Source organism: Lissotriton helveticus, chromosome 10 (genome assembly GCF_964261635.1).
Source record: "Lissotriton helveticus chromosome 10, aLisHel1.1, whole genome shotgun sequence".
Classification (NCBI taxonomy): Eukaryota; Metazoa; Chordata; class Amphibia; order Caudata; family Salamandridae; genus Lissotriton; species Lissotriton helveticus.
This window is the reverse complement of record NC_136071.1, coordinates 68,320,938-68,338,085: the sequence shown is the minus strand read 5'-3', so window position 1 is coordinate 68,338,085 and position 17,148 is coordinate 68,320,938. Positions and strand designations below refer to the sequence as shown.

Sequence of the window (17,148 nt, the reverse complement as noted above, 5' to 3'; positions counted from 1 at the left end):
CTTCATAGCTCAGGCAAGGGGGGTGTAGCTGGTACATGACTAGATATAATATAATGTGTTAAATTGGGTGGGTCTGCACACCTATTTACTCAAACTTTGGTAAAGTTAGTTAGCGTGAAGTTATTCAATATTTTTGCGTGCAGTGCTTATGGGAGAAGGCACCTATTCCCCGGGAAATTGTTTATGAATGAGTCTAGAGGAAACTCGAGACTAAAGCAGTGCACAGCTTCAGAGGCACTAAGGCCTAATGCTTTTAAACAACATTTTTTAATATAATATAAGGCATAGGTTGCACTCATGTAGGTATAATCTCCAAGGCTAGAGATGGAGCCGAATAGCATTTCTGAAGTTACAAGAAGAAAATCAGGGTGACTGAGCTGAAGTAGATATATTGTTTTGTTGTCAAAAAAGCTGTTTTTCAAGATGATTGCTCAGCCCTGTCGTTGGAGTGTTCAGTGTCTGTATGCTTCTGGAGTGAAGATTCCCTCACAACTTAAGCAGTAGAGCCCACAGCCAGATTTAATTGAAATAATTTCCCCTGGTGGTATTGGTCCTCACAAGAGGGCAAATGAATTACTAACGTGGCAAATAGACCGGATTGCTCTTCACAAGTATTGTTGGCCAGCAACTGCATCCATATTACTGCAGGATATTAGTAGCTGCAGGATGTATGACATTACAACGCATGCTTTTACATCCCATGCCTTTACAACGCTGTTTTTACAACGCATGCCTTTACAACGCATAGTGCTTTGGGGCGCTGGGTAGTGAATAGTTTAATTTACTATTCCAACTCTAGTCCCCGTGGATAGTAGGGAAGGTGTTGGATAGTAAATTAAACCTATTCCTTATCCTAGAGCACCCCCCCAACGCAATGCGTTGTAATGGTTTGCGTTGTAAAAGTTGCGTCGTAAAGGCACTGCGTGGTAAAAGTTGCATTGTAAAGGATGTTTCCCGTAGCGGCACCATGGATCCAGATGCAGCGAGTGGAGGAGCCCATCGCTAACCAGTTGAAGCAATGTATCAGATAATTTCAATTGAAGTAGATTTAATTCATTCAATTCCACCTGCAATTAAATTCATTGAAACAACTCTCAGTTCACCAGCTGACACACTGTTAGTAAGAGTGATTACTGTAATGAATGCTAATGGTAGCTTTTGTATTTTCTCTGCTCTCTCTGACCAGCTTACTATGATAATGGTGTCCTCAGAATGAGTAGCTGCAGCTACAAGGCGCGCTTCAGTGAGCTGTCTCCCGGGCAAAACCAAGGTTTAGAGGGAGCCTATGACGAAGGATGTACCTGTAACGTAAGTGTGCCCTGTGTCGCGGGTCCTATCAAGGCCACCAAACAAGTAGCATTAAAAAATGGAGTATTACCAGAGAAGGGACAATAAAGGAGTAGAAAATAGGAATATGAAGGGGAACCGAATGCTTGGATTGACAGAGAATCAGGGAAAGAGAAAGGACAGCGAGGACAAGACATCGGACACTCAAGGGAATATTCTGAATACAATTCAAATCTCTTTACCTCAATTGTACGAATATCAACAATGATGTTCTCTGCACTTGACCAGAACAATTTCCTTGTAGGATCTTTTAAAATTCGAATCATTGATAGAATCTGTCTCTGGATCCATTCTATAGTGAGGTGAATTTGTCTGCGCTTTAGAAACAGGAGTCACCTATAAATCCAAAAGGGCCTCCAGGCAAAAATTCTCAACGCGTGCGGTCAGGTTTCTCATCCTGAAGAAACCTTCTGTTCGCGTTGAGAAAGCTGCCACTCGAGTAAAAAACCTACTCGAGTGGCAGAAAAAAAGTAGCACCATCTTGCGTTGTGCATGGTGCTATTTACACTTATTTTACAGCATGGGACAAATACCCGGTCTGAGAATCAATGCGAAGAGCATGACCAAACACACTCCGCACTTGCAGAATCCCACATAGCATGGCAGAGTTTTTGGGTCCCTCCGCACAGGCCTAGTCATTAGATTAAAACAACTTTGTCATTCTGACAATTCTTCAGGCAAATGTACTGCATAAATAAATAAACTACAAAAGGATATGGGTAGCAATCATCCAAAAACATTAATATACATTTTTATCTTATATTCAATCGATAGCAGCATCAAATATTTGGTAAAGGAAAAGTGCTTGATGTGTAAAAGGAACACACAGTGCTCGTAAAACTCACGTGGGTGGCCCAAGGAGATAGAAATAAAATAAAGTAACAACAAAAAGAAATATTGATCCAGTATTGTGTATAAATTAAATTATAATTCCAACGTTCATGTATGTATCATTGCACAATAAATATCATTTTCAGGTGGTATTTTGTTGACGGCATTCTGACCTTTATCAATTTATCAGGTCATCATCAGGACAGAAAGGGGCACAAAGCCACCTGATTGCTAGCTAAAGTGGACAAAGGGAAACCGAAAACTGGGAAAATAATGAATCCGAGGACAATAATTAATGATTAATGGTTTCAAAACTGGGAAGGGCCATGTCTCTAGTATCCAGAGGATACTGTACTACTTAGAAAATCTCACAGTAATACCTCATGCACATTTATTAGAAGAAAGCAAAGCTTAGATGTCGGTATGAATAATATTCCTGCAATATCTTAATCACCACAGAAAGTTCAAGCCTTATCACTTCATATGGAACTCTGGGGCATATTACCAAGGGCCTTATCGCCGCTTTAGCGGGAATTTTTCCCGCTAAAGCGGTGATAATTTATTGCCCTATTACCTAGCTGTCGCTAACACCAGTTAGCGACAGCTAGTAGGAGATAGCGATCATCTTGGGGCCCGCTTTGTATGTCAGCGATATTTATCACTAATGACATGCAAAGTGGGCATGCCAAGATGTTAGCGACTGTAAACAGTCTCTAACATCGCTATCTCCTATTACCTACAAAGGCTCACCTTTGGAAATATTCGCGCTAAGCGCGAATATCTCCAAAAGCTAACCCCTGCCCAGAGCAGTTCTTCGCCATGTTATCCAATGGTAGGTGGATAACAAGGCTAAGAGCATTTGCTCAGTAATGCATGAATATCGCTGACTTTTCAGCGATATTAATGCATGTTGGCCGATTTTTATCGCTTTTGAGATAAACCTTGATAATAGCAAGGTTTATCTGCGATAAAAATCGGCGGAGCTCGGCGATAATAATATTGCCGCTAACTGTGTTAAGCGATAATTATCGCTTACTCTTGGTAATATGCCCCTCTGTGTCTTCGTCCATTATTTACACTTGGGAGTAAATTACGGCAGCAAAAAACACCATGGAGGAAATAATATTAGTGATGGCAGGCACCTGCAATGTGCAGCACATTTACACCAGGGAGTAAAAAATGAAGATTCCTATGCGCACACGACTTCTGCATCCATTGGATATATAAACACTACTAAACAGTTTTTTCCACCAACAGTAACCACAATAAAAATCTAGTGGGTAACTGCCCAGGAAGACACTAAAGAGAATGGAATTTATGCTCATCTCCAAATGGGAAGACATGCAAACATGTACATAAAGCGTTTTAACACTTTTTCACAGGTCTAAATGATCTCCTATTACTTTGAAATTGAATCACATGATTTCAGAGCCCGAACTCCATTGCACATTTCTTAGTTATTGCACTTAATTAGCTCTTTTGTTAGGTTGATCTTTAGGTAAATGATCTCAAAAGTCATGTCTTGATACCATGATTTGTGGGCACTTGTCTTAAAGACCAGCTCCAGCTCTTTTGATCACCTCATTTAGTAGAGTGAGGACACTTTTGTTCTATATTCTAACCAGAACAAAGAGTTTTTCAATGATCTAATGAAAGCCAACTTTGCTTGACGTTTCTTCATCAATTTTGCTATGAAGTACATTATAAAACCTGAACACTGCTGGTGGCTACTTTTGCGCTTGTTGGGTGACCTGACTATTGTTTTTTTATGTCTTCAACAGGTCGTGACATGCTTTTATCAACCTTGTTCATCGGGGGAAAAAACATGCATACTTGAGCAGTATGAAGGCGGCAATGCTGAGTACCAGATAAAGAAACAGGTCTGCGTCCCTAAGACCGGCACCGAATGCATCTGGAAGAACATTGAGTAGGACGAGCTGACCAGAGAAGCCATCTCGATGTTCAACTACCCATAGATGGTTGAAGCCCTTCTACACCATCCATCTTGTAAATGATTAATAGTCAGGAAACAAAGTGCATCTCTTACATCTAAGTAGTCAGTAGAAAGTAGGTGAGCTACTGTTCTGGAGGTCCTCTGTGATATTCAGACTTGCAGATTGTTTGCTACATTTCTGATTCTTTCAGTACTTGTACACATTTTCTGTCCACAGTTCACATTGCAAAGTTACCTGCATGTCTCTGTAGTCCAGCTTTTTAGCGATGGATCTTGTTTCACTTTGTGGCCTGGTTCACACTTTATAAATCTTCCAATAAAATAAAGAAATTCAATAATTCTTTTGGTACCAAAAAGAGTCACTTATTATAACTAATCAACATAGGAATTATGAGTCTCATTGGGAGATTGGCAAACAGGGGACACCAACACTCAGTTAGTGGACTACCCTGTCTACCCTGTCTGCCAAACTGATGGTCCGCCCACTGTACATAGAGTCAGGTGGGCTGTCATGTTTCCATCAGTGGAGCACTCGTTGGCTCCGCTAGCGGAAACCTTACACCAATGGCCATATGAACATGCTGCCTATTTTGAACAGGCGTTCTGAGGTATTTTCATACTGTTCAGCACTGTCAAGAAAAACGTAATGGTCCCAAACAGAAAAAAGAAAAAATGGCTTCATGGTATCGGGGTCATTACAGTTTTATTTATTTATATATTTTTGTTTTACTAAATGGCTACTTGAAACTTGGTGGCCATTCGCTAAATCTTTCAGGGTGGCAGAGGGTATAACCTTTGCCCCTCTGCCAGATCACAAGCAGCCTGCCATATCTATTAAGAACCTAAGGCCCAGATGCATGAAAGGAAAATCTGGTCACAAAGGGGCAGATTCTCAGAATCTGCCCCTTTGCGACCGGTATATTTGCATTTGGGATGCATCATCCCAAATGCAAAAATCGCAATTTAAGGAATCTCTAAATTGAGATTCCTTAAATTGTGATTGCATTTAAGGAATCCCAAATTGAGATTCCTTAAATGCAATGCAACAAAGTAAAAAAGGTGCATTGTTTTCTCATTCCCAGTTCAGCCTCTAAAACTCCACTGTAACATTATATGCCAATATTTAGGCTTGTGTGGCTATACACAGTACCCCATTAAAACAAATGAAGGTTTCATCATACCTTAATTCATGTAATGGACAGTTCAGTTCAGTTCATTTTAAACCTGCAGCACGATTCCCCTCAGAACAACACCCTCTTCAAATCTACTCAACAAAACATACTGAACAGTGGGGAGAAATTGGGTTGGTGGTTAAGTTAGGTGTTAACCCTGCTTAAGCAACAGTTACAATTCCTGTCAAGGTGAACCTCAAAAGTCTCAAAATGTACCTATGCCTAACCCTTTTGTAGCTTGGTACATAAGCGTTGGGGCTTAACCAAGAGGTAATGTGTAAAATATTACACAAGAAAAACTCCAAATCAATTAAGAAAAGAAAAGTCAATTTAAAAAAACAAAATGAAAAAAATCGAATCAACAGAGCTAGAATTATGATTTTTTGAAGTTTAAGGTACAAATTAGCACCTTAAAGATCAAAGCCCCAACTACAGACATCCTGTTGCATGAGAGCTGGTCAAAGTCGAAAAATATGGGCAACCGCGCGGATTAAAGTTGAAAAATATAGGCAACCGCAATGGAGTGTCAGTTGGATATAAGAAGTGGTTTGGGCCAAATCGATTCTTACTATTAGACTTAAAAGAAATCTGATGAAAAATTTTCTGAGAAGATAAAGTTCAGCAGGGCAAGGTTGCAGACACTGTCTGAGAAGGGAGTGTCATCGTTGGGGTGCTGCTGAGCGATGTCGCTGTGAAGATTTCTTCTGTGGAGATGGACATGCCGTGAAGTCAGATCGAATGGTGATGTATCTGAGCGGATAGATGGGCAGTCTGGTTCCGGTCTCCTCTCGAATCTCACATCAGTTTTTAGCCAAAACATTTTAAATCCCACTTTTTGGATTTTTGCTATCTGGCCCATGACTGGGTATCACTTGGATGGAGGGGGATTAGAACTCACTCAGGCTGCAGGCTCAGTTCGTTAACACCTTTTCTTTCCCTGCTCTTACTGGGAGGCCAGCCAACTAGCCCTTGGTATTCACTCTGGTAGTCTTGGGTTCAAGTGGTGAAACTCAAACAGCAGGACCAGTCACTGAGGCTTCAAGACAAGCTCCAGGCAGCAAAGCAATCCTTCCAGGTGCAGCAAAGCAGTCTTTTGGAATACACAGCAGGCACCAGCAGCAGGCAGGCAGTCCTCTGAGCACTTCTACATGTATAGAAGGTGTGCTGAAGAGTGAGTCTAAGTGCCCTAATATTATACTTTGAGCCTTCTTTGAAGTAGGAAAAGTTTAAAGAGATTTCCCTTTGAAGTTCTAGTAGTTTTCTGCCTCCATAGTTTTGGCTCTAAGCTGGCTGCATAAACAATGCAGTGATTTCAAATTATTTGTGTGAAGGTAGAGCACAGCCTATTTAGTTGCAAGTGAAGCTGTGCCCAGTTCCACCACCTCATAATGACAATTGATGGCCCCTCCAGGCAAACATGATACCTCTATTTGGAGGCTGTCTGGGAGAAATAAACAGTCAAACTGCCAACTACACCCAGTCATGTGACCTAGTAAGAGGTACCAAATAGTTAGGGCAGGGAAATGTCAACTTTCTAAAAGTGGTACAAAAGGGGGTGGTGATGGACGGACCATCTGAATCAATCAAACACTCACACCCTTTTGTACAACTTTCTAAAAGTGGCATTTTCAAACTGATAATTTATAGTCCGAATTGAACATGAAAGAAGATTTGTAATTACAATTTCTCAGACACCAAGCATGAAATGTTTGGCTGTTCCCAATCGAAAGTTAGCACTAACTAAATGTAACAAGGCAACCAACCATTACCCTATGGGGCAGGTAGATCTCCCAGTGCTGAAAAAATAAATTAGGAGTTTTCCAGGACGAGATAAATCTTAAAATTACATGTCCAACCTTTCAATTACTTTGCACCCTTCACAGAGGGTTATCTAGTGCCTACTTTTGGGGTGAAGTATATGTCATAAATGGGGAGTTTAAGGTTTAGCAAGGGGGTTATAATGCCAAATCAAACTGTCAGTTGAAAACTTTATTCAGACTGCAAAGCCAAACATGGGAAATGTTTTAAGGAGCTACTTAAGTAGGTGGTCCAATGAGTGCTACAGGTTGCATTTAATTTACAGGCACTGAGTATTTGGTATAGTACTCTACATAGGATTTATAAATACCTTAAATATTCTAAACAGGTGTAAGTCAATGTTACTGTGTTTACAGGAGAGATCACAAAACCGTTATTAGCAGGGGTAAAGTCCTGGAGCCAATCAAGTAATCAATCAGGATTTTTATAAAGTGCAACTATTCACCTGTGAGGGTCTCAAGGTGCTGAATAGGGGTGAGGGGGCAAAGGATCTGCTGTTCAGTTGAAGAGCCAGGTCTTGAGGTCCTTCCCGAATTGAGGAAGGGATAGTGATTGCCTGGGATGCAGAGGCAGGGATTTCCAGGTCTCCGCAGTGTGGTCAGAGAAGGATCTTCCTCCCACCATTGTCTTGCGAATCTGTGGGATGGTGGTCAGTTGGGAGGAGTGGAGATGTCTGGTGGCAGTGAGGAAGGAAAGGTGGAGGTTTAGGTATGCAGGTCCGGCATTGTGGAGGGCTTTGTAGGTGCACATGAGGAACTTGAAGGCAATTCTCTTGTTGATAGGTAGCCAGTGAATGTCTCTCACGTGGAAGTAAGGTGGCTGTTGCATGGGATGTTCAAGATGAGGTTGGTAGAGGCGTATCTGTCTGACATCTTGATGAGCCCCTAAATGTGACAGACAGACTGCCAAGTTGGCAGATTGGAAGACCATTGAAAAACCGACGGGGGACCTGATCCGCCAAGATCTGAATATGACCCTAAGTGTTTTGGGACCCCCCTTTTTTCTTGGCCCCCACTAGATGGATCATCCCAAAACTTTCAATGAAGAAGCTGAGATGGATGAACTTTTTGGGGGAATATTTTGCGTAGATTTGGCAAAAGTTATTAGCAAACCAAAAAGCGCTCTGTCTATGAAAAAGCAGACCTAACTAAAACTACTAAGTGGGAACTTCCGCTCGATTCTATCTATCTATCTATCTATCTATCTATCTATCTATCTATCTATCTATCTATCTATCTATCTATCTATCTATCTATCTATCTATCTATCTGTCTGTCTGTCTGTCTGTCTGTCTGTCTATCTATCTATCTCTCTATATATATGTATATATCTATATCTATCTATCTATCTATCTATCTATCTATCTATCTATCTATCTATCTATATGTATAATATATATACATAAATATTACACATGTATATATTTATTTGTATACTAGCAGCCCGTCCTGACGTTGTCCGGGAGCAATCAGGCTTCACACAGGCACCGCAGTTCTTATATCGCCGAGGGCCCCCCAGCGAGCCGGGAACACTTACCGCCAAACCAGCAGGATCGCAGCGGGGCGTGATGGGGCACGGGCCTCTAATGGTGCAGCCGTAGCCGATTAGGGATGTTAGGGGAGCGTCCAGAGTGTCCGGGCAGCCGCGCAGCATGTCTCGCGCCGCCGCAGCTCTGATCTCCAATTCCACCGACAGTGGATCCTCGGTGGAAAGGTCAGGGCCTCACAGGCAGGGCGCCGGGTGGTGAGCGGGGTCCTCCTGCTCCCCGCGCATGAAGCAGCACCAGTCACTCCAGGATTACGGCGGGACTCACCCCCGTCCGCGCTCTAAGGGATTGTCCAGGCCCGCTCCAGGTGCCCCACCCGCACAGGCCGCCACTTCGCCCAGCAGCAAGCAGGGCCACGGCAGTCCTCCCAGCAGGTCACGATTTTCCTGCAGGCCCACAGGAGAGGGGCGGTAGCACCTCAGCACCCCGGAGTCAAGCGGGTCGTCAATGGGCACGATCGCAGAGCTGCACAGCCTCGGACACCCGGCCTCAGCATCCAGCAACCACGTTGTCCGGGCAGCACGATTCGCCCCCATTTCAGGAAGTGCAGCCAGGGAGGGCAAATGATGAATTGCGTACCGTAGGTGGCTCCGCGCTCCTGATGTCAGCACGCACGTCGCGGCCGGCGCTACTTCCAAGGGACTACTTTTTTTTAAGGTAAATATTTTAAAGAACGTATATATATTTTTTTATATAGCCTATGTCCATCTGCAGACCCTGACAATTACAACGATGTATCGGGTGTTTGGATTGGCGCTGTGGTTCCCGAGTTTACCCGCCTCAAAGGTTCAAAGTTCTCTCTTTATAATAGTAGTATAGATAACCTACTGGCGATTTCCAGTAGATAAATATAGTTACAATGTAGTTTCCATAGGAAAAGCATTTTTTTCATTTTCTTGTAAATGGTATTGATTGACGAATCTTCATGACATTTTCAAAACTAGTTTGCCTCTTATAGCAAATCAAAATAAGCTTTATTCAGTACATAGGAATATATCCATACACGCATTCTACAGAAAAAAGAAGTCAATTCATCACAAATTTTACAATAATCATAATTAATTTCCCAATAATACATTCTCCTTTGAACATTTTCACCCTAATTAGTTTACTTAAGACACATTTTCCACGTTAATGTAAATACAACATATCAATCAGATTTTGTGTATCATCACATGGGGTGATAAGAAATAAAGTGCATACAGTAAATTTTAATTCAATTCAATTCATTTCAATGAAACTTTATTTAGGTCAATTTGACTATAAAAACATATATACAATAACATACATTTCATTTGCTTCATAATAAAACAAATACAAAAATATACATTCATCATAAGGCATTGTATAAATAATACACAAATGTAACCTGCATACAGCCTACATTGCAATCAGTCCAAAAATCACTGGCTACATTAAGGTGCGTGTGCATTATGTATGTACAATTTACAATGTCGAATTTAATAAGCCTGTGCTCTATCTCTCAGTTCAGTCATTCAGGCAAAAAATATTTTTTGTAAAGTGCTTTTATTGATCAATATAGAGGCTGTAAACATTATCATAAACCCTTGGACCGCAGTTTTACTTCTTGGTGGTACTACACAATTTCATAATTCAAAGATTCCAGATATAAAAGGTCCTAATTTCGCTTGATGGCCAATTGAATAAAAATGATAACCACATTACATATCAATACATTTTTAAAATTACAAATTTGATAAAAAGCGGTTTTCTAGGAGCACAATCTATTGACAATAAAAAGGGGCGTAAAATTGATTTCCTAATATTACCATAAAAATTGCAAAACAATAGAAAGTGCAAAGTGTTTTGGGAGGATTTACCATCACATGGGCACTCAGGTAAATTTGAGCTCCACCTACCCATCTTAGTCAATGCTATCTGGTAGTGGAGCGTACTCAGCCTTCTTAAATGAAATCTATGTTGAACATTTCTAATAAAAATAAGATATGGCTGGGTACCCGGTGAAAATGCCCCTTTACAGTGCAATCTAACACATGATTTCGGACTCGTCACAACTTCCCTAATTTTTTCCTTAGATTTAAAAAGTCTCCTTTTTAACTCCCCCTTACTATAACTCTGAATACTTGCGGGGTCCTTAAAATCAGTTGCCACATTACACTCAATTAAAATACTATGAATATATTGTAGCCATGGTATTTTCCTTGAATAATCAAGTGTGAGGCAATCTCGTATTATTTCCTTAGTATAATTTGTTTCATCCTTTGTCCAAATTCGATACCACAACATAAGGGTAGATATGCTAATCAGGTCACTAAGATATGGTACATCTGTCTCCCTATGGATAATAAAGGTAGCCGTGGAATTAGGAACCGATAACACCCTTCTTAGAAATGTATTTTCCAGTGTTTGTAGTGGGGAAGTGTCTGCCATACCCCCATAGTGCTCCACCATAACATACCCCTGTCATACACTTTCTCCCCTATAATTTTAAATTTTCTTGCACTAGCTTATTGCCAATTTTTTTTGAAGAATCTAAAAAAAAGCCTCGCTTGTCCTCAAAAAATACAATTTGCATGAATTGACAAGTGCACTCCATGTACCTTTACAATTAAAAAGTATCCCCAGAAAAGAAAATTTAGGGGTCCTTTCAATGGGTACTCTGTCAACATAGTGGGTTCTACTCTTAGTTTTACTTTTCACACAAGTCATGACTAAGGTCTTAGTCAAATTCATCAATAGATCTTTATTGCTCATAAAATTTGTTAAATTGTCTATCAGGAGTTAAAGGCCATTGGCAGTCCTAGAGATCAAGACTGCATCGTCAGCATATAATAAAACTGGGGTTACGTGCTTGCCAACGATAGGAGCATCAGCTTTCAAATTCTGCAATAAAAAATCAATACCATCGATATATAGCAAAAATAAAAGGGGAGCAAGGACTCAACCTTGTCTAATCCCTCTGGTTACTCTAAAGTGCATAGTGCATTCCCCATTCTGGCCATATCGTATATTTGGTGAACATATATCTGTGATAAAAGACTAATAATATCATGTGGGGCTCCCATCCCATCCAGCATTTGCCAGAGCTTAGTATCGTTCACTAAATCGAACGCGTTAGTGAGGTCAACAAAACAAAGATGGAGTAAACCTTCATTGGCAAGGGTGTATTTTCCCAATAAACAATTTGAGGTTAACGCACTGCTCAACCGTTCCAATGCCCCTTCTGAAACCAGATTGGGCTTCAGTTAGGATGTTTTTATCTTTGACCCAGCCTTCTAATCTGGCTAACAGAATTCTGGCCATAAGTTTAAATGTGGAATCAAGAAGGGAAATCGAACGATAGCATTTTTCGCTAGCTCTGTTGCCTTTTTAAAAAGAAGGGACAATCACACTTTCAGCCCAAGTTGAAGGCAGCACCCCATCCATAATTACATTAAAAAGATTGACTAAAATAGGAGACCAAAAATCAACGTTATGCTTAAAAATATCTATGGGGACCCCGTCCGGACCAGCAACCTTCCCACTTGTTATGTAGGGCAATTTTAATCTCATCTGCAGTGATAGATTCTATTTTACTAATTTTTTATAAGATAATATTGCAATTGTTATCCTTTTGGTGGTTTGTTGAGTGGGATTACAAATATTTTCAAAGTGGATTAGCCAGTCTTCTGGAATCACTACTGTATCAACCCAAGCAGATGAAATATCTTTAAACAGGGGTTGATCTATAGTTTTCCCAAATAGGGTGAAGTTCTTTGTCTAAACTGCTTGGATCAGACTGTCCCATGCAATCTCTTAAATTACAGTTTATCTTACATTTAGGGCTTGCTTGTAACATTTCCGGAGGGTACTCATTTCTTCCTCATTCCTAGCTTTAACTTTTAAAGCTTCCTTCAGATCTCAATTTAATTTAGAACATTGTTGGTGGAACCATCGTGGGCAAAATTCCCTATTATTCTTATTTTTAAGTGTCAAATCTTTATTGATTTCTACGGAAATGTTTTGAAAAGCCATAACGGTATCAATATTACTGGAGAGTTTGTCAAAGCAGACTTTTATATAATGATTGTTTTTTTGCAACTATGTTTTCCATGAAAGTTATAGGATTGACACCTGTGCACTTAATAGAAATCCCATTTTCTCCTTGTGTTCTGATGTCAGCTGCATAGACACGTGCCTTTCAAATGTAATATGGACGGCATGCGCGCAGCGAAGGCTGCGGTGAAATGTAGTTTTGTTCCCCTCATGGTCCTGGGACCAGAGATGAAATCGGCAATCCACTATAACAGGCAATCCACTATGGCACAAGCAATGTAATATAAACTGGAGTTCAACATTAGCAGGAGGGGGTGATGATCACTAAGCAAACTATGCTGTATCGACAAAAGGCCTGCTATTCCTTGATATTAAGAAATTATCAATACATGAAGATGACCTGGTCCCCTGATATGTATATTTAACGTGGACTCCATCATGGACATCCGGCTTCATGATTTCTAGGTTATATTTGTACATCACATGATTAATTGTTTCACCATAGGAATTGTGTGGGAAAAGAGCAATATGGTCACCTAATTCATCTTCGTGGCCACATTGGTCCCCTGTTGAAAGTTTGCATAATTCACTATTAAAATCACCACCCCAAATCAATATATACTCACCCCCAAACCTCTATCAAAAATGTTATTATTGAAATTAATCACTACGATATTTTGCTTTCCCTTAACACCAAAGAGTAGAAACTGGAAATACTGTAAATTAGTAAAGATTTTCTTTAAGGTCAGTGGGGAGGTCACCGATATTAGTACTGCTAAACCTCCACTCGCTCTCCCAGCCTTACACAGGGTAGCTTTGGTAAAAACTAGTTTTAAAACCATTACTAAAAAAGGGTTCTATAAACCATGTTTCCTGCATTAAAATCAATGTACAATTCTGTATGCTATTAAGCCATAATGTGTCATGCAATTTATTTTTGACCCCTGCGACATTCCAAAACACAATTTCCAGCGATCCAGCCAGTAGGCAAATAGTTGGATCAGTGCCGATGAAGCAGCTGGAAAGCGTAGGGTCAATGCAAACGCCTGGTAGCCTAACTACTGCTAGCGCTACCTCAATACTAATAGGGGAGGTAAAGAGATTACCTTCATTCAATTGTGCTGCTTCTACACAAGGTGTTTCTATTGGGGTACTCAAAAACCTTCTCATAATATTACAGTCGTCCAGTTGTACTACTTTTTGATTGAGTCAATCGACCTCACTACAGCTTCATAGGGGGTCAAATGTTTGGTATAGATGGTATCATTTCATTAACAGCTCTATATTGATCTCTACTAATTGGGTGGAGTTGCGCAATTCTAGGTCTATAGAAATACCCAAGGGGTACTGCAGTAATGGCAGCATTTGGACGATCGCATGGCCAACTTTGTAATGCTAATACTTCTTCCAATAAACAACCCACCATTTCAGGATGACCAAAGTTTACAACGACACGGTCCCCTTCACAAGACTTATCCTTGTTACCCACCCAACTCAATCTTCTTAGCATTATTATTTCCTGGGATAAAAGCCTAGTGCTACAACAAGTATTAGCGGAAAACCAAAGTACCATACGATTTTTTAACGCTCCCCAGGATTCTATGTAATTTTCAGGCAATTTGGGCACATTCTTTAAAACAATAACATAGGGGGGAGCCTGAGGGGGTAAACTAAGAAAAACACCCTGATGCTTCTTGGGTTGTTTGTAGCCCTCGGTTGCAAATTTATATTTGGAACAATTTCGTAAGCTACCATTTGTTCCTTTAACAACGGAGCATGATCTAGATATGCCAGATATACCAGGTATTCCCTCTGTTAGGTTATCTGTGTCAACCATCATAGTTTCGACTACTTGACTTTGGTCGGATTGTAATTTCTTGACAGGGTTTCTACTGGGCATATTTTTCTGGCATATTTTAGGAACGTTTTGTGGCCGTAAATCTGTGATCAGCTCCATAAGTTGGGTAATGTCTTTTTGCACTAGTTTTATTTCGGTCATGACACGCCTTTCAATAGTATCAATTTTCCCGCGTAATTTTTTTGAAAAGGGTGATGAATCCTCATGTCCCATCCCCATTTTCTTTCCAACCTGTTTTTTACTTTTACCTTTATTTTGTTTGGTTTTCTGGAGGGTAATCTTCGCAGGTGCTATATGCTGTTTACACCTTTTGGCAGGAGGTGAAGTCAAATCAGGTACATTCGATGCCATAGAAATTTCCAGGGGAGTAGTTAATACGCAAGGACCCGATTTGGTTGGAGGATCTAACTTATGGATATTGGGACTATTGTCCTTTGGACTAATACTCATGCCGCTACAATTTCTCAGATCTTGTTTTTCAAAACTGGTTTCACTATCATAATCCTCCGTAGTTGTTTTAGCCTCCCTTTGATCAACATTCAGGACCTTCTTGGTAGCTGCCAATTGCTCTTCTACTTGTACAATTTCACTGTTTCTAATTCCCATGGCACTTTTCAGGTCATTTGTAATAGGTACAGTTTTACCAGCGGGCTTCCCCTTACTTGTAGCTCATTTTCTTTTCCTCATTTCTCCAAAGCACTCCAATCCAACAGATAAAAAGATGATTGCCTCCTTACCAATATACTTGACTTCAGGTTTTAAAGGCCAAGAGATGTGGCCCAGTTCAGCCTTGTCCGGTCTCGGATGGGCGCAGATTGGCCCGCCCTTGGCCTGGGCTCTTCCCAGACAAGCCTGCGTGCGTCCCGCACTGCGGGAGTCCTGACCGCTATTTGAGCACCTCCTGGTGCTCTCCTCGCGTTGGTGGTGTGCGCACTGCGAAAGCTGCTGGGAAATGTAGTTTTGTTTACTTCACAGGCCTGGGACCATAGATGAAACCGGCAATCCGCTATAACAGACAATCAGCTATGGCACAAACAAGAAGAAATGTTCAAAGGCTCCTGCGCTGCAGGAGCCCTGGCTGCTATTTGAGCCCCTCCTGCCACTCTTCTCAACATTCGTGCCATGTGCACTGTGAAGGCAGCAGGGACCAAAGCCTGGGACCAGAGATGAAACCGGCAATCTGCTATAACGGGCAATCCGCAGCATGGATACCATACGCACGTGTCGCCAGTGTCTCCAACCGGCTTTGGGTCCGGGTGCTAGCTGACTTACACAAGCAGACTGCCAGATTTCTTTACATTACACTCAGTAAAGATCCATCATCTCCACACGAGTATCATTAGAGCTCACCTTCTGCCGGAAGGCGGGCATAAGCAGCAGCTCATTTCAACTGCTGACTTAAAAATTATGGGGTTATCCGTCAAGCGGGGGCCAAAAAAGAGAGGAGGTCCAGTTAATTTTCATAGGAACTTTAGATACGACTACAGCCGAAACTGCTGAACTGAATTAATCAACATTTGTCAGAAAGGTAGCAGGTGGTGCAGAAAGCAACTTTTTTGTTAAATGGTGTAAATGAGTTTAGTAGTTGCTGAGTTATTTAAAGAAATTTCCAGTTGTATACCTAGGGACAGGGAGAATCTGTGACCCCTTCCGATCTGTTGCTGAAATATGATTGGGTGCCAACACTTAAAACCAGGAAGCCATCTTAAAACGAGTCAAAGGAAACAAACGTTAAAAAAAAGTCGCAGGGTAGAAACACCTTGACCCCTTAGAAGTCCTGGGGGGTCACTGCAATCCTTTCTGACATGGAAACCGTGTCATGAAGTGTGTTTGGGGGCCCCCTTTCCTTTGTGGCCTCTGGTTGGGTTTCCTTTTGTTTATCGCAGCAACTTGTGGTAGGCACCTTGAGAAATTTACAAATCTCCCTCAACAGTAGTAAAAACTTTGGATTGCGGATATCTAATATTTACTGTACACATTCCAGCCAGTACAACTGTAGGAGAACTCTGGGATTGTGAGGGGGTAAAATTAACTTTTCCCACTCTAATCACTACAACAGTAGGTAAAGTGTTAGATTTTGCCACGGGTAAATGTACTATTCCCACCCCACTGATGGTAAGAGTAGGTAAAGTGTTGGATAGTAGAGGAGTAAAATGTATTGGGCCTCATTTATGAGGCCTTGCAACAGTTTTGCGCTTCCGATGCGTCACTTTTTGTGACGCATCGGCGGCATAAAACATGCCTCCTGTTGCGCACTATTTACAAAGTGACGCATCTAAGCAGATGCGTCACTTTGTAAACCGCTGTGCTACATTATACCTGCATCAGGTATAATGTATGCAGAGGGGGCGGTCCCCCGCAAAAAGCCTCGTAATAGAGACGCAGTGAAATCTATGAGATTTCACTGCGTCACTTTTATGACGCTGTTGCGTCAAAATCTTGCGCCTGCCTCACAGCAGGCGTAAGACTGACACAAGCCCTTTCACATGGGGCTTTCCCCATGTGAAAGGACGCATTGCTGGAGTTGCGTCACTTTTGTGACACATTCCAGCAATGGGTGACTTTTGCGCTTACAGATACGTAAGAAATACTGACGTATCTGTAA

The 17,148-nt window shown here is 41.2% G+C and overlaps 1 protein-coding gene across 2 annotated transcripts in view; it reads left to right on the top strand.

Moving 5' to 3' along the window:
* The window catches only part of LOC144785891 (metalloproteinase inhibitor 1-like), a 111,516-nt gene extending 107,043 nt beyond the window's left edge, over nt 1-4,473 (top strand). For both annotated transcript variants that reach the window (XM_078664761.1, XM_078664760.1), the window contains exons 5-6: nt 1,187-1,308; nt 3,960-4,473. In XM_078664761.1, coding sequence (XP_078520887.1) covers nt 1,187-1,308; nt 3,960-4,109 — 272 coding nt within the window. In that variant the 3' untranslated portion in view covers nt 4,110-4,473. The remainder of the gene's footprint in view (nt 1-1,186; nt 1,309-3,959) is intronic.
* Nucleotides 4,474-17,148: the final 12,675 nt, after the last annotated feature.